The sequence below is a fragment of the Pelodiscus sinensis genome, chromosome 2, assembly GCF_052426305.1.
Source record: "Pelodiscus sinensis isolate ZL-2025 chromosome 2, ASM5242630v1, whole genome shotgun sequence".
NCBI classification, from domain to species: Eukaryota; Metazoa; Chordata; order Testudines; family Trionychidae; genus Pelodiscus; species Pelodiscus sinensis.
The window spans coordinates 218507138-218532304 of NC_143053.1; the positions used below are offsets into that span (position 1 = coordinate 218507138).

The following is a 25167-nucleotide window of genomic DNA, read 5'->3' on the forward strand; positions in this document are numbered from 1 at the left end:
TATGCATGTGTGAGACGGGGCAGACTCACTGGTAACCCTGGACTGAAGGGAGCACTGGAATAGAGGGGTGGATAAGCCTCAGTGCACTGGGATTCTTTTCCTTTTTCAGGTTTTTTTTTCGTTGCTAATTTATTTTGTTCTGGAGGAAGAGATGAAGTCAGCCAAGATGTTTGAATGGCTGGCAGAAAACCAAGGCAGCAGCAACAGCAACAGACTTTGCTGATACAGCAGCTGTCGTCACAACACCAGGAGCGGCAAAGACAGCTCATGCGGGAACTGGAGGAACAGTACCAGGTACAGCAGGAGCAGTGGATACAACAGCATGGACCGCTGGCGCGGGGCGGTACTACGCCTCTGGTAAACAATGAGACTGACCTGGGCCAACAGCTTCCAATACAACTGGCTAAGATGGGCCCGATGGATGACCCTGAGGCGTTTTTTATTATGTTTGAGAGGGTGGCCACCACAGCCCTCTGGCCAGAAGAGCATTGGGCCACCCTGCTAGCCTTGTACCTGACCGGCCCAGCTTAACTAGCCTATTGGAGTTTGAACTCTCACGAGGCCCTACGCTATTACAAGGTTAAAGAGGCGATTCTCAATCAAATGGGCATAACCCCAGAGACTTATCACCAGAGGTTCAGGCAGGAAAGGTATCCCCCCCCAGAACGAGGTCCCGAGCCGGATCAGCGGTTGGCAGCCCAAGTGGCAGAAACAGTAATCCTGGAGCAGTTCCTGCACATTCTGCCTGGTGGGGGACAGCGGTGGATATGACGACACCACCCCTCTATGCTGAACGAGGAGGGGGAGGGAAAGAGTGGGGCAAACACCAGGAAGAAGCGAGGGGTGAGGATTAGCCCCGGTTTGGTCCCCTCCCATGTGAGAAGCGGTACCCACGAAGGCCCCCCCAGCCAACCGAAAGGGACCGAGCCCAGGCAAAAGGTGGACCCTCCAAGGGTACGCGCTTCCAGTGTGAGCAGGAAGGGCACTTTCAGAAGGGGTGTTATGCGGCCATTGCCCCTACTTTGGCCTATCCCGTTCTCTTAGGGAGAGACTGGAAGGGGTTTAATCGGATGGTCGAAGAGTGGGGGCGTCAAGCCAGAAAAACAGGACCAGAGGCCTTGTTAGGGGAGGAAGGAAATAAGAGAAAAAGGGAGCTAGGTACCCTGAACCCCAGCCTAGCAACCCTCGACCAGGCCATGAACTCGAGTTCTAGTATGCCGAGTGGGAGAGGTCAACTATGAGATAAGGATGCCAGGGAAACACCATAGGAAGAGGTAAGCTGAGACCCTTAGTGGACAAAATCAGAGCTCTGAGGGAATACCCCTCACCGACAACCAAAAAGCAAGTACGCCAATTTTTAGGGCTCGATGGCTATTTGTCCCCAATTTTGCACTGCTGGTTGCCCCCTTGACAGACTTGACTAGGAATGCATTACCCAAGAAAGTGCAACGGAGCGCAGAGTGTGAACAGGAGTTCCAGGCGTTGAAACATCAACTAACTCACGCACCAGTGCTGACCCAATCTGACTTTGCAAAGCCCTTTGTCTTACATACTGATGCCTCGGAGGTAGGATTGTGGGGTGGTATTGTCCCAAGAAGAGGCCGGGGAGGAACATCCTATCCTTTATATCAGTTGTAAATTATTCCCCTGAGAACTTAAGTACTCCACTATTGAAAAGGAGGCTTTGTCCATAAAATGGGCTATTTACATGCTCTGTTATCTTTTAGGGAACTGTTTCCAAGTGATCACCGACCATGCTCTCTTCTGATGGTTGCAAATGATGAAATACTCAAACGCATGCATCATGTGGTGGTACCTGTCCCTGCAGCCATACTGTTTTGAAGCTACCTACCACTCCGGACGGGCCCATGGAAATGCAGATTTTTTTTTCAAGAATACCATTGAATGAGGAGAACAAAGGGACGGGGTGAGAGAGTATCTGGAGGGGTGTGTGTGTGATGGGGCAGACTCACCCTGCTGGGGCGGGGTGGACTCTCCCTGTACTCAGCATGCCCCGATCTCTGTGCTTCATGTGCTGCGTGTTATTGCACTGCGGTACGGCTGAGTGGCGCCATGGCATGCTGAGAGTGATGTAAGGGAAGGGAGGCAGGGCATTGGGGGGCATGCAGGGCATGCACTGCAGGGAGGGGATGTAAAAGGAGACAGCAAGATGGGGAAGGGGTGAGCGAAGGGAAGAAGCGCTTGGAGCTAGGGAGAAGGAGCGAGAGAGGGAGAACAAGAGGGAGGAAGATGGGCACTGGCAGTGCGCTGGCTGCCTGGTCGAAAGAGACAGCTGAGAGGGGATAACGACCCCTCCCCAGCTACACTGGGGTAGGAAGTAGCCCAGGGGTGGGGCTTCCTTTCTATTAGACCGCAGGCTTGTGTGTTATGGCAGGAGGCCCCACCAGCTGGACAGGACCTTAATGGAGCATGTCCATAGGGCCCTGGATTGGGACCCATGAGAGAGGGCGGGTCTGGGTCCTCCTACCCCGTCTGCCACAGTCGGGTGCAAGGCCCAAGGCACTGCTACTAATTGTGACATCGATAGACTCCCAGCCAGGGCAGAGAACCTTAAAACAAAATGCTATAAGCGGACGGCTAGGAGGCTGCGAGGCCAAGTGTGGCTGTGAGAGGGGAGGGAGCGGGACCCTGCTCCTTCACAATGTGCCTATGTGCTTTGTTGAGTGAGGATTCTTTAGAGAATCAGGACCCTGGAGAGCAGTTTGGTGTCTCCTTTCAAACTATAAAAACCCATTGAGAAGCACCAGCAATAACTCTAGTGACTAGTGAAATAATTTCTAGTTACCACGAAAAGGCTTTGCAAGTGCTTATTTATCTACCCTAAGTTCAATAAGGTAGGCTGGTATCCTGTCCCTTCCTTCTGTGGCTAGAAAAGATGCTTGCAGAGGAAAGAAAATAGAGTGAAAACAGGGAGAGGCAGAAAAGGGGACTGAATTGCTGGTGAAAGTCACAGTTCTGGAGATTTTATCAACATTACACATCTGTATGGCTTCCTTTTTTCTTATAAAAAACATATTTCATTGTAAACTCGCTGTCCTAGCCGTAAACAAAAGAGCTGGTAGGAACAGAAGCAGAATTGTTTCTAAATAACGCTTAGATAAACCGAGAAGAATATTTGGATCTAAGTTAAACTTGAGCTAGGAGTGAAAATTGAATCAGGTCTGGGATTTAGGACTGACAAATGGATGGGATGTGTTTATTACATATGTTTAATGTGTCGGTTCTCTGAAATAAACCATGGCAGCTTTCTGAAGAATTGCTGTAAGAGGTGTTATTTTTTGCTAATTTGAATGAGCATATGTAAATTCCACTGGTGAACACCTGTAAGTTCTTCCAAGAGTAAGAAGCAATGGATGACTCCATTTCCAGGCATGTGTTAGATGCTGTACTCAGACAGCACCTAATCAATGGGTCTTGATCTCATTTGAAAGCCTCTTTTGTAATATAAATAATATAAATACTAATGAATCATATTTTCTATTTCAAGCCAATTATTATATTGACGGGGCTACATATTTTTAACAGAACAGGTCAACATTTTTGGATTTTTTCTTTTTTTGTTTTGTTTCAGATTTCAATGGTCACAAAGAAAGCCTTACATTTGGAGGAAAATGTTCATGCTCTGATGTAAGTTCCACTTACATCAGGGGTTTTGTTGCACATTGAACTAAATATTGAACTAAATATTTCCCCTACGAGATAATTTAGCCAAAGGAGTGACATAAGAAATTCATGCGAGCCTGTTCTTCCTAAATATGTAAGCAGATCTCATAGGGTACATAGGCACTGAGGGCCAAATTCAACACATTGCATTCAACCCTGTTGACCAGTACATTTTTCTCTATTTTTTTTGACTGTGCTATAGATCTACGAAAATCCAGCCTTTATGCACAGCTTGGGAAATGATGATGTGCGAAAACAGAATACAGAGAGTTATTTTGTTACTTGTATTGTGATGATGCTAAGAGGCTCCAATCCCATTGTCCTAGGCACTGTACAAACAAGTAACCTAAGAGGGGCTGTGCATGAAGCATAAGATGAGACACAACAAGTGAATGCAATAAACAATTTTATGAAGCACAAAGCAAAAATAAGACCCTTGTAATTGCTGTGATCAGCACCAGTCACAGGATAATAGCAGGCCTAACCACTCTACACATCTAGGAAAAGGTGAGTTTTGGGGAGAGTTGAAGGAGAATAATGTAGTAGCTTTGTAGATTTGTACAGGGAGCTTTTTGCATGCATTATGGATGACATGGCCAAAGCGCAAAGGTGTTGGAAAAATCTGACAAATGGTTTACCAAAATAACTCTAAATCCCACCCCTAAAGCCTTAATTAATTTAATGTGCAAACAGATTCCCAGAGGAATTCCCTTAAAAGTGTTTGCAAAAATCACATCAATAAAATCATTTTTAAGGAATATTTATTTTCAGATCCATTTAAACAACCCACTTTTGTAACACATACTAAAATCTTTAAAAAACATTTTAAAGAAATTTCAGCATCATAGCTACAGGGATAAATTAAACATATTCCAGTTCTGCAGATTAAAATACAGAATATGGTCACATAATTCTGTATTTTACTTTGTTGCTGCCTTATGCTTTACATTAAAAATACATGACTGACACTCTTTATACCATTAAGCCTTTTTATTGAAAAAAATATTATTGCATTAAACTACATTCCCAGGAATTCCTTGATGAAACAAAGAAAAGAAAAGAAAAGAAAAGAAAAGAAAAGAAAAGAAAAGAAAAGAAAAGCAAAGCTGCATTGCATGTACAATAGTGCAATTCACTTAGCTACTGTATAATATAAAACACTTTATACAGAGAATACAAAACAAAGTTACTAGTTTACATATTATACTAGCCAAAGTATTATTCAGTTTTAATATAAACTAAACACTTTTAAAATCAATCAGGTCAAATGGCATGTTTATGCAAAACTGTATAACAAATGAATTTGTTAGGTATTTTACAGAAATGCCTCAGTTTCAGAAAATAGATGTTTCATTATTGTGGATTAGGGATTTAGTTTTGTTATTGGAATTGATATTCACTGTGCAGTATGGATGACACATATATCCCTCTGGCTAAGGGCCAAAAATATATAATTACATGAAAATATTAATTGATTTGGAAAGTGAATAGCACAATTTCTCATAAGATGTCATCCCAAAACCACTTATATACTGTAATTCTCTTTAAAAATTGTTCTGAATAAAATTGGAACTCTAACTTGGCTGCACGCATGAGACCCAAGAATGCTGGTATTAACAGAGTATATATGTTTTTAAAAATAACACACTGAAAACCAAAGTATGGGAACAAATAGGGAGATCAGTCATATCAAACTACAATGCAAGAAACATTTTCAAGAAAATCCACCTAAATGCACCAAGGAATCAGTGTTAGCCTCCCTTTAAATATAATTGATAGGAACTATTTTGCTTTCATTCTGTTTCTGTACCTTTTTACCTCTGTTTTTTCCATCAATAGCTTTACTTCTGCTTTTCACAATTCGACATGGTAGGTTTTGTTGTTGTTATGGTTGTTGTTGTTTGGGGGCTTTTTTGGGGGATGGAGGATATTTGTTTCAGAAGGTCTTCCATGTTTATCTGAAACAATGACTTTTTCTTAATTTGAGTCTATTCTCAATTATTCACTTTGTGTAAACAGATCATATGTGTAACAATTTTTTTAGATTTTTGTAAGCAATGTGAAACCATATGGACGGCCTGGTTTTTTGGATTGGTTGATATTTTTGCTATCATAATTTTTTAAATACTATTCTTGCCTTTAAAATATGAAGAACCAGATCCTGAAATGCCTAATGAACGTATGCTTACCTTTACAGTCATGAACTGTCCCACTGAAGTAAGTTGGAGTACTTGAGTGTGCAAAGATAAAGATTTGTCTTTGAAGACCTTGAGATTCATGTGAAAATGTATGCGAATTTGCACATATACCTTTATACAAACAATTACTGCAGTTGCATGCCCATTTGTGTATTTAGGCATCTGTCACTTTGCAGATACTTTTGCTCAATAGATGTATGCAACTGTAGTAATTACACATTTGCAGATCTGTGCCTATTAATAGTAACAGGAAGCAGAGTGAAGACATCCAACTTCTACTGAGCATGATTAGAACAAGCCAAGCAGCAAATTTCGAAGGCACAGGATCAATTGTATAGCTGACACCTCTGGTCACCAGCAGGAGGGATTGAACCTGCAACCTTAGGGACTAAATCCATGTGCCTCTGCTGCATGAGCTAAAAGCTCTTAGCTAATGCTGTATAGCAGACTTCACTTTCCCTTGTCAGTGGACTCAATGCCTCTAGGCTGCACAATGTTTCCTCTAATCTTTTCCATTCATGTGTAGGTTTTCCCCCTCTATGTGAAGAATAATTTTTGTGTGCACCAAGGCATGTGCAGATGTGCACTACCAAACAGTTTAGCTGTGTGCACTCTGTTAATCAGTTGGGTGCCATTTGACTCTCTCCTGAGCATCAGCACAAGCATTCAGCTTATAGGGACCGCTGCATAGGACTTATCAAATTCTCTCCCTCCCCCATCTCAAGTGTCACATCTGCTTTCCTCAGGACATATTTTACAAAATTTAGCCCAAGTCATTGTAAATGGCTTGAAAAGTAATGCATTCCCCAAGAAACCACAGTCTAGTTCCCCTTCTTTTTAATTGGCAAACAGAGTTTGAATAGAGTTGGAATATATACTGAGAATTAAAGATTATTATTAAGAGCCTGCTAAAATGTGTTTATACATACACACGGAGGCAGGGGGTTCTTACACATGTTAACTTCTGCGTCTTCTTTAAAAGTTTAATTCGTGTCTAAAACCCTTATATGCCACAGATTATCATTGATGGTGCAGTGTTTTATACCCTGTCTAGCCCTGCAGGAGGTTGACCTTCTGGTGTTTGATTTAGCTGGTCTAGTTAAGACTCGTAAATTGAATGCTGAGGGCAGCTCCAGCCAGCACCTGTACTCCTTGCAGTTGCCAGGACTAGGGGAAACTGACAAGAGCAAATGTCAGTCTCCTGCTCTGGGGACTCTGCCAAGCTCAACTTAAGTTAAGCCGACTCCAGCTGTGCATTTTATGTAGCTGGAGTTGTGTATCTTAAGCCAACCTTTCAGGTCTGGTGTAGACCTGGCCTAGGTGCCTGTTGCAATGGACATCTTTTAAACCACCTGCAGTTGGTTTAATTTAAATTTGTTTGCTTGATTTTCAATTTACTCTAAGCATAAAACATCAGGAGCATCATGGAGCACTGTGATTGTCAGTAAGGCCCTAATTCAGCCAAACACCTAAGCACATATTTAAGCCCCACCTGGTTAATAAAAAACTGAGCACATGTTTAACTGCATAGCTGCTTTGCTAAATAAAAACAGACCATCGCAGACTTAAGTATGTTGCTGGGTCAGAGCCTAAAATGTCAACACGTGCCAATAGTTACCAAAGTGACATCTGAGATCTCACACTAATTCATAGTTTAGTGATTGTGCCGTAAATGAATGTTGTAACTCAGATGTCACTAGGTGAGATCTTGTAAAGTGTTTGCCTTCTTAATTGCTGCCCACTATCCTTCCCTTATGATCCATATGCCATGAAACTTTCTAGACCTGTTTTACATGTCTTCCCCAAGTCACTCCAGAACTATAGTTCTTTAAGAAGTTTTATAAACCTACCTCCCTTGCCTGAAGACTATGGAATTTTAAAAATTAAACAAAACTTTTGCTGAGTTCCACCACTCAGTCACTCATCCTGTCCTTTCTTCCCTTACTCTCCCCCTTTTCTCAGCGTGTTGTCTACATAAATCACAAACTAACTGAAAAATGGAGTCACTTGCATTGATTTTAATGGATGCTGGATTGGCTCTTTAAGTCGTATTTTCTTTGGGGCGGGGCAGGGAACTGGTCTTTTTAGGTTATAAAATGCTAATGAACTATAGCTATCGCTCATGATAGCTATAGAACTGATGCAAAATTTTCTAATCTACTCATGATGGATGCTCAACCAGAGTTACTAAAGCCAGGTGTTTCACACAATGCATTCAGTGCTGAAGTATCACATCATCATCCAATATGACAAACTGAAGCACATAGTGAACTCTAGGTATATGACTATGCCCATTAATGTCACTAGAATTACTCATGTATTTGAAGGCTGGGCACAAAGTTCAGTGATTTGCTGAATCACAACCCTAACTTGTACTTTGGCCATCTGGGAAATTACATTAGGAAGTTCGTTGTTTACCAGTTGGGTTTTTTTTCAGGCTATTTATATTTCATTGCTGGAATTGTCCACTACAATTGCCAATTAATGCCACGTTCTGCCTGCATTATACCAGTGTATCACTTGTAGCTTCAGTAGGATTGCATAGGACTGAGGTAGAATTTGGCCTTTCCAGTGAAATTTTGGTTCCCTAACCAAAGACTGCATACGGAGAATTATTTGCTCAAGGTAACCCTGCTGATGTTTGGTCAAACTGAGACCAATACTATGTTATAATTTCCAGCACACATTTTCTGAGAAGGGGTACGTATAAATCTGAGCAAGATGTTCTCCTGTACTATAACTCTGCTTGGCAGGGGAATAAAAACATCAGGGAATTAGGTACGGTTCCCCACATCTCAAGGCCAACTGGAGTCCCAGTGATACTTACAGCTCCGGAATTCTGCCAATATTCCAAGGTAAATTACTCTCTGCCAAAGTAAGCAGTATTCCATCCTTCTAGTTTTAGTTTTAGCTTTCACGTGGTGGTGTGAAAACTAAATCAACACTCATGCTCTCTCAACCATAACTTTATTGACTTTTAAATATTGCTGATGTTCTCTTACATGACAGACTTCCCTTTACATGTGTGACTGAACATGAAATAAGAGTTTTTCTTCAACAAAAAAACCTTTTTTCGGCAGCAAAGGAGCAATAGTTTTGCTAACTGAAATAACTAGAAACACTGAAAACGTTTTCACTCCAATGATCTGCTGGGTCTAACTAGAGCAAGAATGGTGGTGAAGATCTTGCCCTTGGAACAAAGGGTGAATTAAAGGATTCAGATGTAGGGCATTCAGGTGTGGAGTGAATAAGGTAGGGAAAAACGCAGCATGTGGCAATGCAGGGAAGGTCAGATAGGAAGGGTGAATGGGTGTGGAGGTGACCAAATGCAGTGGGCGTCCTGTCATGAGAGCATGGTGGGAAGGAATGATGGTTGGAGTTAAAGGCGAAAGTGATATGGGAGTGAAGTGTGGTTCAGAAAGTGGGTGTACATTGGTCAAGGAAAGCTGGCCGCTATGGGGATGTACAGAAGTGGAGAAAGCAAAGCGTTGCAGAAGTGTATGGTGGATTGTGGTGACAGAAGCATGGTGCTGGCTGGGAACAGAATGAACTGCTGGTGTTGCAGAGAAAGCAGATGGTCCTGGGACAGGCAAAACTTTCAGATGTTTTGCCAGGATTTGTTTCTGCATATGCTGCTGGGCTTGCAGCTGAAGTAACCTATACTTGTCGATTTCGTCAGGTGAAAATGTGATAGGCTGTTGAGTTAAAGGGGGGGAGATGGATTTTCTGTATATTTCTAGCTCATTTTCTGTTTCATCACACTTATGCATAGCATTGTCACAATAAGTGTTGACATTTCCTTCCACCTGATGCAAGTTCATGCTTACATCATGTAGTTCTTCTTTGGTCTCTGCTGGATTAACAACAGAATATCTATTTGAAGGAAAAGCACCAGGGAAATCATTTGGTACAGGGTCACAGCTTTGTATAAAGGGTTGTACTTCACTAATTAAGAGATTGGATTGTTCCTTTATTGCTGTGTTCCTTTTTATGCCAGGAGACTGATAGCCGATTCCTATTTGAATTACATCTTTAAAAAGACAATTATCATAATCAGTGCCTTTTGTAAGGGTAATGTTATTTGTCTGTGAAACTTCAAAATTGTCTATCTTTGCCCTGCTTTCCAATGAACTGGTTTCATCATTCCTTACAACTTTTTCACTTATATCTGGGGCCTTCTCGGGCATAGGTAACATTGCTATGTCACCTACTGATGATGGAAATGTACTAGCAAAGTGGGCCTCCAATTCCACCTCACAATTGTTTGATAATCCCTCTGAACCATGGGCTGGTTCTTGTTTTTTCTTGGATTGCATTCTTTCTAAAAGGAGCCTGGCTGTCAATGATGTTCTCTGTTCCTTTGTGTTGCCTGCTGAGTTTTCAGAAGAGCCAATATGAAATTTTTTTGACTGGCAAGTTACATTCTGCGCGTCAAAATGTGTAGATTCCGTCTTTCCTTGTTCGGTGCGGTAACAGCTTTCTGTATCCTCTTTGCTTTTGTTCCAGTAACACATTGTTTCTTTTGAGAAGGATCCTGAACTACTGACTCCTGATCGTCCACAACTGGATGATCTTCCACTGCTTCCTGAAAGTCTGGTGGGGGAACTGTTGGAGCTGTAGTGTCTTCTACTTCTGCTGTGTTTTCTGCCAGACTGTAGGTGTGTATTTCTGCTTTGTTTTGAACTGTCTCTATAGTGTAAACCCTTATATCTTGGATGTTTCTCATATTTAATTGTTTCACCCTGTGCACAGTTTTTAGTTCTTTGACTTTTACTGTAGAAAAGGTAATTCTCATCTGCATCATCAGAAGAGGAAATAAAGTTGTGCTTTCTGTGTTTACATTTGTGCCTTTCAACTGTCTTGTTTTTTCTTTTACAACAAAAGAGCCAATGACTTCTACTGTGATCACTTGATCTGTGACTAGAGGAGCTACTTACATAACTAGTTGTACTGCTAATGGAAGTGTCAGAATAGCTAGAATGTCTGTCAGATGATGACTTTTGGGAGGACGAGAATCTCCAGTATCTTGTATAACTTCCATCCCCCTCATTTTCTGAACACTTGCTATGAGAACTTGATTTATAACTAAGGAAACTTCCAATAGAATCTTTTCCACTGTCACTTACATCACTGCTGCGCCCAGGCCAGTTTTGAATGGATTTGCAATTGTTTGGGTTTTCATGTATTTTCTCAGAATAACTTAAATCACATTTTGCAGTTTTATGCTTTTTAATCCTAGACACACAAGGCAAAAAGGAAATGCTTTCATTTCCACCTCTGTGTACGCTTCTTTCACAGCTATGCAAATGGTGCTTTAAAGATCGCCTAGGCCTTCTGGCATGGGGACTATTTTCTCTCGCATAATCCTTTTGGGATACATCAAGGAAAGCAGGCACTTTGGGTATATTTTCATTCAGATCATGCAAAGTGTACTTTTGACCACTTTCATTCATTTCTTTCTCTCTGTCTGAATCAGCTTTTTGCTGGGCCGTATCAGGGGTTTTGGAGCCTTTCATCTTCTTTGGTTTCAGTGGCTGATTATCTTGTTCCTTTGACATGTGTTTGTTTTCTGTTAAACCTGAGGCTTCATTTTCATCTGCATTCATATTTGTAGGGACCTTGCCACAGCTTTCTGTGTTGGTTTCATGCTGTTTATGATCTCTATGGTTTAGAGAAAGTCGAAAATCAAAATATAATGGATTACAGCCATAAGAAATACAGGGTGCAGTTTTTGTAAACAAAAGAAGTTCCATGGGCCACCGAAGGGACGTGGTACCATCTTTGCTCAGTACATGAAGAAAAGGCAATGCTTTGGGCTTCGTCTCATTAACCAATGTCTCACCCATAAGTGGTTCTGTGTTTCCATTCAAAGTCCCTGAACTCTCAGAAAATGTCTCTGTCTTGACCACATTTGGATTGTAATGTGGTTCACTTGCATATCCCTGCTCTGCTGGGTGTTGTGGGAACTCAGTGAAGAGGTCACTTAGCATTGTATCACTGTGCCTATAAGGCTTTTGCTGGGTACAAAGATTGCTAGAGTGGCTGGGAGGTGAGATGAGAGTCTCCAACAATTTTTCAGTCTCATTCAACTCCCCTTCTTCTGTTTCTCTAAGCAAATCAGTAAAATACGAATTTGAAAGCTGTGTTTTAGTTTTGCAAAATGAAGGATGAGCAGTGACAACGTCTTCTAATTCTTTTTTCTCATTTTCTTTCAGGGTTTTTGTTTTTACTGCTGTATTGCTGCATGCAGTGATATCCATTTGACCTTGTGGGACAGTTAATTGTTTAGCCACACTTGCTTTTGTATCCTCACTCAAAAGTGTGCATGACGGACAGCCCTCAGGAGTTTGTTTTGTTTTGGGGTGAGGTGATTCACTATAATCATATGCTTCTTCAGTGTTCTCACTGAAAACTGATGCTGACGACTCTAACTTTAAGTGGGCTTTTTTAGAGAAAGAGAAAGACACTCCTGTCCTGTGACTAATACTGGTGCCATCTGAAAACGCTTGTGAGACTTGATTTCCAAGCGAACAGAGTCTCTCCGAATGTGGCTTGTTCCTGCTTAGTGTAAGCTCCTGATGTTTCTCTAATGTGCATCTGGAGAGGTTTTGTCCTTCACGCAGAAGCATGCTCTTAGTACCTGCTGTGATTCTGCCATTTTTATTTATGAAAATTCCTTCTTGCCGCTGCTTTCCCACCACCATTCTGGGAGCTTTAAATACTGGTCTGCTGCCTGTGATGCTATAAATAAATACAATGAATGGATTAGTTACTTAATTGAATTTAAAATTCAGAAACTATTACTATTTCTCATGATCAGTCTCAAAGGGAGGGGGGTCATTAATGCTATTGAAGCCATTATCTAGCTCCTATAAAGGCTATTCACTGTGGCCTAGGCCACTTCCGAAAAAGCAAGAAAGTCATTATTCTCGGCAACTGAAATGATTTGAAATGAGCACATCACTGCATTTTGTGCATCGAAGGTAAATACAGGGTAAATTCTACTGGATTTAGTAGAATTACTATGAATTATACTAATATAGCTGGGATCAGACTCTAGCCCATGATAATTCCTGGGTCAGCTTTTCATGTAGGCTATGGTTCTGATTGTGAAGTGCCACATACAAAACTCCAATTAAAGGAGACTTGTGCGAGGGATTTTTCTCAGGTACAGTATTCAATGTGATTCTTTCAGAACTAAGATGTTTTTATGCTTTTCTTTTTTTCTCTGAGGGTGTGTCTAGACCACAGAGATTTTTCCAAAAAATGGCCTTTTTTAGAAAAATCTTTACCTGAATCTAGACTGCTGGTGCGTTCTTTTGAAAGTAAATTGAAAGTACGTGGCAGTTTTTTTGACTGCAGAAAACCTTATTTTACGAGAAAGAATGCCTTTTTTTGAAAGTGCTCTTTCGAAAAAAGGCGCTATGTAAGGAAAAAGTGCTTTTTAAAAAGAGAGCATCCAGACTGCCTGGGTGCTCTCTTTCAAAAAAGCAGCTTGCTTTTTCGAAAGTACTGGTTGTAGTCTAGATGCTCTTTTTTGAAAGAGGCTTGCAGTCTACACATAGCTTCTTGGTAATATAAGGGACTTTATTCTATAATGCAATTCTTTGTGAAACATTCAAAGAAAAGTTAAGTATTTAAAAAAGCATCCAGGCTACCATAATACTTTGGTATTTTGCATTAACTTCCTTTTTATAAATGATCTCATCTGTTTTATAACCCTTCCTCCTCACTGTTTCCACTAGAAACTGGAAGAGGACATGTGATCTCTCCTTAGTGCATGCAACTGACGTCCAGTAATGTAATGGTAATTATACATGTGTTTTGTGAGACTAGTCCAAATAACCAACAGTATATGGCTAACATTTTCACGTCGCTTCCGCCTGTATTTCATTCCTTTGTATTCCTCTTTCCCGTCCCACCTTTCCCAAACTTTCTAGATTTTACCTTCCTGGTTATTTCTTTTCAGCTCAAGATTTTCCAATGTGGCTTTGACACAGAGCTCTAAAAGTCTTTTCTTCTAATAAGTGACCAGCTGGGAAGAAGAATGTCTGCACTATGTCACTTTGCATTTGAGACCAGACAGCTGATCGCTGTCCTAATGCTCTCCCTATTAATGCTTTAAAATGAGTTTTGCTAGACAAATATCAGTTCTTGGAATCAATACAGTGTGGGAGAACCAGCACATAATACATCTGTGCCAGTGTTGTGGACATAAAATCAGAGTTTGATTGAAGCTGGAAATGTTTTAAATCGGTATAGGAAAAATCTACCTGTGTCTAAAAGTGCAAACAGTGGAAGAGTGTGGGGAGTCCATTTATTTGCTTTGGTTTCAGACTCCACTGTAAAGCCCATGTTGAGGAGGCTACCTAATCATCAGGCAATAGAGTCAATCTCTCTCATGGCACCTCTGTACATTGAGAGGAGGTATAATTTCCAGCATGAGGTGAGCTATGCATGTTAGCTTTGATCAAATATCGAAGTGTAGCAGCAGTGGCTTAAACAGTAGGAGGGGCTATTTGCACAGTGTTCTGTCCCATCTGAGACATGAAGTATGTACCTGGTCGACTAGACTCCCCACCCCTGAGTTCATGCCATGGGCACTACACTCCTCAAATTTGATCAGAACTAGATGGGAGGGTGGGGATGGGGGTGGGGAGTGTCTCCTCAAACTGCAAATTACAGCTCTAGCTCATTGTGTAGATGTACCCTAAAACTCCTATGTCGGAGCTTCTCTGCTTTATATAAGTTATTGAATATTCATTCCAAAGAAAAAGATAGAAACTGATGCTATAGCCAGTTACAGAGCAGGGACTTGAAGGCTACGTTTCCTATATCCTAAGCAAGAGCCCTGCCAACTGGAGTACTGGTTACTGTAAGGTTGTGTGCACGTTTCTTCATGAGAAATTTCACAAAGGTCTCCTTTTTGTTCTCCATCAGAAAGAAAACAGATTCTGAAACCCTGGAGGTTTTCGTAAAAGAGAATTGTTTTTTTTTTTAAGCCAGCCCTAATGCATAATGCTGAAGTGACATACTTTAACCTTTTGCCCCAAAACATTAGATTGTCCTGAAATTGTTGTATGGTAGACTATTAATTTTATTATTTCCACTGTACTGTAAGCTTGGTTTGTTTTTAACAAGAAAATGACAGTTTAATTAACTCATTATGGTCACAGATTAACATCAATTAATAACATTAGTAACAACCACTTCTGCTGAAGCATTTTACATATGAAAGAATCATTAAATAAAAAAGAATTCTCAAACATAAAGGTTTATTAGTGTAAATATTGTACTGTATCTGTATTATTATCATTACTTTAATTAGCAGTACTGAGTAAATTTAACTGAGGTAATTACATCTGTTTTTCATGCACACAATGGTACTGTCATTTACTTCAGGGAGAAACTACCTGAATAGGCTAAATCTACTAAAAGTAATGAAAGAGGATTTACAGACTGAACACAGAGACATTGCGGTCTGTTTAGCATCTTCTTTTCACTCTCTATGAACTACTAAAAATTATACTACTCTATTCAGGTCAATTTTAATAAGGTAAAATACTGATATTGTGAAATCATCTTCAAATCACACAATTCAGAGTAGATTAGATTAACAGGCTACAGGGGAGAAAAACACAAAACCTTCAAACACCAAGTAATTAATTCAAGGACTTTCAATTTTATGGTTTTCAGAACAGGAACATTTGGCACCAGTGATAACTGAAAATGGGTTACAGTTTATGTGATCTCTGGGCATTCTAGAAAGCAGGAACAAAAATTAGAGATTTCCTTTGGGAATAAGGAATGATAGTGTAAAAACATAATATGAATTTCCAATACTTGCCATTCAGACTGCTTCCGTAACTCAGCAAGCTGATGGAGCCGCTTGAGTGCTTTTTCCTGTTTCTTCTCATCTTTCCATGACTTTGAAGCCACATTTCGAGCAAATTCCCTTTGTTTTAAATCTTTCAGTCGCTGTGTGAAAGGAATACAAGAAATAGGAGTAAATATGTACAAAGAAAATAAATTACTACATTCCTGCACCAAGCCAACATACAACCAGAGACAAAAATATTTAAAATAGCGTCTCAGGCAGAGATGCAAAATACTATTTCCATAAGATGTGAGAAAATAACAGAACTTTTTTGTGGCTGGTCTCATGCAGGCTTACATTAGATGCAGATACACACCCATGCACATCCACTTGTTGCTGACATGTATAGATGTACATTATGTATGTGAAGATTATGCTCATACTTGCAGAGGAAAATCCTGTCCCAGTTGCATTCATTGGAAGTTTAGCCATTGCTTTCAAAGAGATCAGGATTTCATCCATAATATGTGTAAATCTACTTGCATAAACTTGTGTGGCATAGAGATAGATATTTGTGTGAGTGTATACTCATGTGTGAGTAGATGTGTGTGCATGCATGTGTAGTCTTTAAAAGATTAATTATAATTCACAGGTGAAGAAGGGTAGCCAAAATATTTCATCAGGAGTCTTCTGACCAAATTCACAAAATTTCTGTACACCTAATATTCCTAGAGTTCAGAGAATTAATGCTGAGAAATGCCTAATGAAACAATACTGTATGCATTGTTTGAATTCTAGTTCCTCAGTGTTTCATATTTAATTATGTAGTTTTTCATACGTGATACTGCAGGGAAAAAAAAGAAAGACGCATTCGGCACAAGAAAATGATGACTTTGTTCTTGGGGAAAATAACGATTGTCTAGCTAAGAACTAATTAAAATCTTTAAGACTCATAGGCTGCAGTGCTCATTCATAAGTAGCTTGGATATGAAGCCAAGTATCCCATTTCAATAAAAAGTGACAGGGCTTTTGACTAATGAGTTCTATTACTGTAGTTGCAGCACACCATACAAAGATTTTACTGGTTGCCAACAACTGTCAAGGTCAGCTGGCAGTGGAGTTTATTTGAACCAAAAGCTGGGGAGGACTGAGACTGTAAGATCACCTCCCTTCACTGACTGGAAAAAAGATTCAAATTCAAGTTACTTTCCCCCAGCTGCCCTCAAATTTTACACTCTCTTTACATGCCCCCGATCTTATTTTCTCATCCCACTGCCAGAAGAGGTAACAGAGCTGACTGGCCAAGTAGTAACAGAAACACCTGTCATTGTGAAGCACTGATAACTGTCTAAATGCATTGTGCCAAATCCATCCTTGGAAGTCTATAATTAAGTTAGAGAAAACATGTGGCCAACTGGGTTTTACTCATAAGTCCTAAGCATTCTGTGGAAGTACCCATAGCTGTATTAAGGCCCACTAATAGGCGTTTCAGCCTTAATGTTGGAGCATCAGAGTAACTGAATGGAGAATACAGAACCACATTGTCTAAAACAGAGTTTCTCAACCTTTTCGACACCAGAGACTGATTTGCTACTGTCCTAAACTGTGTCAGGGAGAGCTCAGAAACACACTAACAACTGATCATTGAGAACACTTATACAAAATATACAACAACCTTTAATGCAGTCACAATCCTCACACAGCAGTGTCTGTCTCACCATAACTGACAACGTGTGAAACAAAAGGACATTTTGTTTCAATCCTATTTCTCTCTGCTCTCTACAAAGTTCACCCACAGTCAACCAAGCTACTGGGGAAAAAGAAGCTCATTACATTATTTATCCTTCTCATGTGACAGGAAAATTTAAAGAAATAAGGTGCTGAATGCCAAGAGCCCGTCTGTGTTTTGTAAAATAATAGTTATTATGTCTTGTTCAAAGAGAGATCGTACTTACAAATATAGCCTTTCTCCTTACAAAAAATGGATAAAGGGAAACCCAAGTGGCATTAGTACAGTCCTATTTGAAAGGACTAAAAGCAAAGTAACCCTGTTTGTCCTTCCCTTCAGAGTGTGAAGGTTAAAAACTATGTTATAGGGCAATTAAATCTAGTTTTATAACAAAAATCAGAATTAGTACCAGTCTGTCTGATATGCTTTCCCTTTGCTGAGCAATAGCCAACTTCTGAGCCTTACAGCTCTATTTTCCATTGCAGAAGACATTAGTGGCATAGAGTCGGGATAGTGTTTTAATTATACATCTCCACAAGTTCTGGAACTGAGATGGTTACAAATAGCATCCTGAAAATCCCTCTTTGTCCCTAGAAAGCTCCTCCAACAGGCAGCAACTGTGCCTTTATAATTTATATCTCTCAGGCTATGTCTAGACTGCAGGCTTCTTGTGCAAGAAGCTTTTTCTGATAGAGATCTTCTGCAAAAACTTATTGTACAAGAACACGTCCACACCAGAAAAGCGCATCGCAAAATCGATGCGCTTTTGCACAAGAGAGCATCCAGACTGCATGGACGCTCTCCCACAAGAAAGTTCTGATTGCAATTAACAGAATGCTCTCCAGGGCACCTATGCTTCCTTCGATAGGCCATTTTTTATGCAAAAACCCTGTTTTCCATCCACACACACCTTTTTGCACAAGAGCTCTTGCGCAAAAAGGAGTTATTCCTCGTGGAAAGAGAAATACCTATACTGCAAAACCCCCTCTATTCTGTTGATTCACCGTAAAAGTTCTTGTGCAAAAATGCGCTTGAGGTATGGATGCTCCCTGAGTGTTTGTGCAAAAATGGCCATTTTTGCACAAAAACTCTGCAGTGTAGACATAGCCTCAGGAACCAAGTAATTCTCTTTTGTTTCTCCTACAGTTCCCTCTATCCAGAACCTTTCATAACTAAAGGAACAACAAATAACATGTTTTCTCAAGACAGCATTTGCTCACATACTAAGAAAGAGAGCTTGGAAAGTAGATGTAAAAGCACCACCTGGAAACATCTGACATAAAGTGGGAAAATATGGTAGTACTCCTCAGAGCTCCACCCACAAATCAAGCTCTGACTACTTGAGACACCAAATGTCACAGAAAAGTCCCCTATTACTCCCATCCCCTGGTTATACATGTGCAGCTAGCATGTTTTTAAATACAAGTTTGTACTAAGGGAAATCTAGTTGCTAGTTGATCAATATCGAGTTAGTTGATTTCCTAACATGATGCATTTTAAATGGGACATGAGCACTCACAGTGAGCTGTGCACATTCTCATAATATGATCTTTCCTTTCCTTTCTTGCCTGCTTGGAACAGAAATGAATTAATTGACGGGCATCTCTATAATGGTTATGTTTAGGTCAAGTTTTTAAAGGCATTTGGGTATTGCTCCACTCAGCATTGCAAGGCCCAAGTGCCCTAGCTAACTAAATCCCAATTTCAGAAGTGGTTTTAGGGCCTTAGGAGCTTAAGTCTAGTTGACTTTCTATGACATGTCTTTCTCTATAACGTGTTGACTTGAAGCTGCTTAGTTGAGCTGGCTTGAAAATATTTCCTTCTCACAGAAAATCCTGATTTTTTGAATAAACATTTCATTCCATGTTGGGCAGAAATAGCAAAAAAATGAATTTTTCCCCAAGAAGAAAAATTCTAAAAAATTCCATGTTTGGTGAACCAAAATGGAAATTGTCAGCTGTTGTAGGAGTTGAGGCTTTGGAAGTGCTTGGTGTCTATTACAAGTTTTGACAAAATTGACTCATTCACAAAGAACATTTCTATTCTGTGAGATCAGAATCTTCAAATGGAAAAGTGTTCCACTGGATAAGGTTTGACCAGTTCCATTCAGAGGAATGGATACTGAATGTGAACATCTGCTAATCCCTTGAAAATTAATTGTACTTTTAACCCACTTTTCTTAGATTTCCCTCCCCTTGCCAATGCTTATTCCCCATTTCTTGCTGCAATTTGGCCCAGGTATCTACGGTGCCCTTCTTTTCTCACCACTTCTCAGTCTCTGAAATGTACAAATTAATGTGTAAAACATGACTTTTTTACACAAGAAAAAAGGTCTATTTTAACAATATTTTAAAGACCTAACCATAAAATGGATTTTTTAAAATGAAAACCACATTCTTTCTGACATCTTTCCAAACTTTACAAGAGCATAAAGTTATTCAAACAATGAAAACCTCATTCTCTGCAGAACAACGTGAGTAGCCCTTGATTCTTATTAACCTGTTCTACTTGAAGAAAGGGCAAAGAAACATATTTAAAAAATGTCCTTTGGTGACATTAGCTGTGTTGTAGCTGTCACCATGAGCTGCTCAGTGGCACACATACAGTATTCATGAAGAGAAACAGAAACTGTTTCTACCTGTCAAGGAAACAAAGAATGCGAAAGCTAGTACTGTGAAAGCAGATACTGAAGAGTGGTACCATTTCACTTCTTTGACAGTCAGGATTATAATCAACAAAGCAAATGGACCAGCACTAAGAATAGAACACCTAACTGTATTTTTGCTCTCTAATGGCATACAGCAAGTGCCAATGAAATAGGGGAAAGCACACAAAGAATATAGCTACAATAGACAAGTAGGTGAAAACTCATCTGTGAGAGTTAAAACCCAAAAATTAGAAGCACCAACCAGGTGGACGGAGAGTCTTTCTCAACTCATCCACTCATCAAAACAAAAACATGTCATGACACAGCACAGCCATTATACGAGTGGACTATATTTGTAAAACAATGAGCCTCCATGTTATAATTGCTGTTACTTACTGATGCTAATGACATGTATAACTCTACTGGCATGTACTTGAACGCATGCTGGTGGTGAGCAACATAAAAATCATTGTGAACCTAAGTGAAAGCATTGAACCAAACAGGTGAGCCTGGCAATTAATATCTATTTAAATGAGCAGTCACATTTTTCATATAATTAGCTGCTTAACTGGGCATCTAAATTAAAATATGTAGAATAGATTGTAATTCAGTTAATAGCACTATGGTGCTTTCTGTTATGCCTCCTATAAACAGAATTTCCAAGGAATTACAGAGGGTTCTTTTAAATCCGTGTATCATTTTTCCTATTGTAAAATTTTCTTTTGTGTTGAATGTTTACAACATTGAAAAGATTGTTGCCATAATGAAAGTTGTTCTTGTATAAATACAGGCATTGCATATTAAAAAGAAAGGGAGATATTCACTATTATGCACAAATATGAAAGATAATACATCTTAGTTATATTTGAGCCTATAGCTATGACTCCTAATCTTAGAAGCTGATGCACGCTGATTCTCCTCTTACTTTATGCTCCATTTAAATCAGATGAGTTACATGTGAATAAGGAATCAGACCTACAGATTCACATTCAAATTATATCTCACAGTCCAAGTGAAAACAGAAAGTCTCCCAAGCCTGCCTTGAAGACCCTTGTTGTTCCCTAAGACATTGGGCACAGTGCAATGATCTTACTTTGAAGCTGGCTAAATGTGTGTACTTCAATGCCTCTCTGTCCAACCACTTGCTGCTGTCTAATGGCTCATCTAAAGAAAAGATAGCAGTACTAAAAGATTGCTAACAGCTAGTGACAGCTCTCCTTTAGCTACAGTGGTAAGGGTCCATCTTGTAGGGGTTAAAGTCCTGAGTTTTATTCCTCATACTGCAGATGAGTGGTTTAATTGGTGTCTGCACTTTTGCATCATATATTTTTTGCAAGAGTGCTACAAAAAGGTAAAAATGCCAATTATGTGTTTTTGGCATGTGCTGTGGGAAAAAATTTAGGAGAGAGATTGAGAAAGAAAGAGATCAGTCTCCTTTCCCTGTTCCGATAGTACACAGAAGAAGGGCTAGTTTTTCAAAGTACATCTTCAGAATCAACATTTCAAGGGCATGAATATGACAAACGATAATATCTGTGGTAAATGAAAAGCTGTATTTCACTCCTGCAAAGATATCCTGCATCACAAGGTGCAAGGAAGATCTGATCTTCTGATGCCTACTAGGGATGTGAAGGACTAGTCGACTAGTTGACTATCCAATAATCATATGCTTATTGGATAATCGATAGGCTTGTCAACAAGTTGCTCCCCCCCCACCTTTGCCTCTATCAGAAAGGGGGGGAAAGACCCCAGTCCTCGGGCTCCATGTGGTGCTGCTGCTTTGAAACACCATGTGCAGCCTGGAGCCAGCTGGGGTGTCCTCAGGCTGCACATGGCGTTTGAAAAAGGCCGCACTGCATGGAGCCCAGGATAAGCTGGGGACTCCCCCACTGACCCCAGGCTCTGCGTAGCACCAGTGGCAGCCCGTCAATACAGGCGAACTAGGTGGTCACCTAGGGCTCCAAGATAAATGGCTGTTGAGGGCTTTGGAGGCGGGGGCGCCGATCGCATGTTTCGCCTAGGGTGCCAGTTGCCAACAGCTCGTCTAGGGCCGCTCCTGTGCAGCACTGCCACTTTGAAACACTGCAGGGAGCCTGAGGACACCCCAGCTTGCCCCAGGCTGCATTCGGTGTTTTAAGGTGGAAGGACTGCATGGATCCCGGGGTCAGCGGAGGAGTCCTCTGCTGATCCCAGGCTTCACACATCGCTGCCACTTTGAAATGCTGCGAGGAGCCTGATGACAGACTCCCTGTGGCATTTCAAAGTGGCAGTACCACATAGAGCTCAGGGTCAGTGGGGGAGTCCCCAGCTGACCCTGGGCCTCAAACGGCACTTTTGCCTTTAAAGTGTTATCACAGCCCTAAGGCTGTTTCTACATTTCAAAGGCAGAGGCGCCCTATTGACTAATCAAACAGTCAAAGCAAAATGCATCAACTATTTGATTAGTGAATTAATCACACTTTAACATCCCTAACTCCTCCCTGCCCCATTCCTGTTCTTAGAGTGGATCTCTGGCCTTCAGCGCTCTCGTCTCTCTGGAGGTTCAGGGACTAAGGGAGCCACACACTGCTAAGGTTGATTTTCAGCTCACATTACAAACAGGTTTGATCGAGCCACTGCCTACAACCATTCTGGAGATGACAGACCATCTTCTACTTCTAAGGCCAGGTCTACCCTAGATCTGCAAGGTCAGCTTAGGTATGCCATTCCGGTTATGTAGACTACGTAGCTGGAGTCAGCATAAGAGGTGTTCTCTTTCACATTTGTGCAAAATAGTGAATAGTTTCTTTTCTTTTAATATCCAGTCTGGCTTTTTATACAGTAAGAGTAATTTTCAATATGGTAACAGTGTTTTTAATATTATAAACATTCTGCTATCCAAAAGTGGCATAAATGGTGATGTAAGTTATTCAGTGAAGCATAAATTTGATTTCCTATTCACACTGATGTAAATCTGAGGTAAATCTATTCACATTGGCAATACAGTGATGCAAAGAGGAGATAAAATAACAAATGTTGTTCCATTTTTCATACCCACATTGTGCTAAATGGCAAATTAGTGCAAGTTATATTACTTTCTTATTTACATGTGTTTTTAAAATCAGTTTACACCACTTCTATACTAGTAATATTCACCATTTTTAATACAATGCTAGCTCAAAAATAAACAGGACATGTGCTTCCACTGTATGCAGCTGTTGGCTGAATTTGTCCAGTCACATACAATGAGATTATCACATTTGAAAATGAATCTGCTAATTCTTGGGTTTTATATACAAAGCCATATATGTTTTTACTTTTTAGCAAACTGATTACTCTGCTCAACAACTGATTCAGAGTCTTCTAAACAAGGTCATAGTTCAAGAGTTAAGCATTTAAAATAAAAAGACAACATGCTTTTCAATAATGTTACTCTGTTTAATGGCCCAAAATATATTGGATATATATTGGATATGTGTTGGATAACACATATAACCAATAACATTATTTGCAAAGTAAAGTGAAACTACAAACCATCAAAAGATGATAAAGATATTACAGAGCATAATTAGACTCTATGTCTGAAGCTCACGGTATTAGCTGTCTAAGCAGTGGGGGAAAACAGCAATGAAGGAATTTGCTTTCACCATGGCAACTGACATTCTAAAAATAAATTTGAAAGGCTATTACATACAGGAATTAACCACGAGAAGTGTAACTTAAAAATTAATGCATAATCTTTCAATTTCAAAAGTATGACCAAGGATTAGTTTAAATGTATGGTAGTAACATATTGTGTGGGAGACTGTAGAACAGTCCATCTTAGCAGATAGACAATTGTTACATAGAAAGTTTAAAAGAAATCATGTGCTCTCCCAAAGGAAATGTCCCAGTTATAGTACTAAGTGATAGGAGAAGGGGTAAAAACCTCAATTGTCAACCATGGCTTGAAGAACCCATCCTGCTGAATGAAATCAGGACCACAGTACCAATTATATTGACCAAACTGGCTGCCATGCATATTTCTTCCATAGTCTGTAGAAACTGGAAATGATTCCTGACGTCTTGATATGAGCCTTGGTCCCAAAAGGCATGAGAATATACAACTTATTATGTCTTTTTATTGCACTCAATTATTCGTGGCCTTCAAAGTCTCCTTGCCTTTGAACGTCAGATAAAGGGACATAAATGTACCCTAACTCTTCCTGAACACTTGTGTTTATTTCATACAAATTATGAGTTTCATATTAATGGCTAGCTTTTCCCTTTTACCTGCAGATATTCTGCTATAGGATAAGCAGGAAGGTAAAACTACATAGAAGCACAGAATCATAGAATACTAGAACTGGAAGGGACCTTGAAAAGTCATCAAGTCCAATCCCCTGCCCTCACAGCAGGACCAATCAGTATCTAGATCATCCCTGATGTCTATCCAACCTGCTTTTAAATATCTCCAGTGATGGAGATTCCACATCATGGGACTAATGGTGAGTTAGATTCAATTTGAGAATAAATACCAAAAATGTTTGAAGAGCCATATTATCATGTTGGACAGGGCAGAATGGCTTTGTTATGAACAAAAGCACAAACTATGCCTTGCCAATACAATACCCACTAAGAAAGCAATCATTGTTGACAGAGTCCAGCCCCTTCCTGCTTTCATGCTGTGGAAAACACATTGCTGATAAAAGAACAGTCTCTTTCAGGGTCTCTGAACGTGATTCCATTGGAGACTGAGGCTATGTCTAGACTACAGGCTTTTTTCGGAAGAAGCTTTGTTCGGAAGAGATCTTCTGAAAATTCTTCTTCTGAAAGAGAACGTCCACACTGAATGGATACTCTCTCACATGTAAGCTGTGACTGATATGGACAGAATGGCCACCAGGGCACCAGTGCTTTTTTCCTCTTTTACCGATGCCAGGAAAACCCCCGTGTTCTTTCGATTTTCTTGTGGAAGAATGCAATTGCAGTGTGGACGTTCCTCAAGTTTTGTTGGAAATTTTTTTTTCAGACAAAACTGTAGTTTAGACATACCCTGACTGGCTGGATCACACAATAGATTTGCCCCTTGAGAGGGATTCAGCCAAATTTTCCTTAAAGAAGAATGAGGTCT

At 40.2% G+C, this 25167-nt stretch overlaps 1 protein-coding gene across 1 annotated transcript in view; it reads right to left on the reverse strand.

The window, feature by feature from the left end:
- Positions 1 to 4181: 4181 nt before the first annotated feature.
- ZNF804B (zinc finger protein 804B) overlaps positions 4182 to 25167 on the reverse strand; it is a 399053-nt gene continuing 378067 nt past the window's right edge. Inside the window, exons 3-4 of the mRNA XM_075922410.2 lie at positions 15730 to 15860; positions 4182 to 12623 (exon numbers count right to left, since the gene is read on the reverse strand). Of these exons, the coding sequence (XP_075778525.2) occupies positions 9038 to 12623; positions 15730 to 15860 (3717 nt within the window). The 3' untranslated portion in view covers positions 4182 to 9037. The remainder of the gene's footprint in view (positions 12624 to 15729; positions 15861 to 25167) is intronic.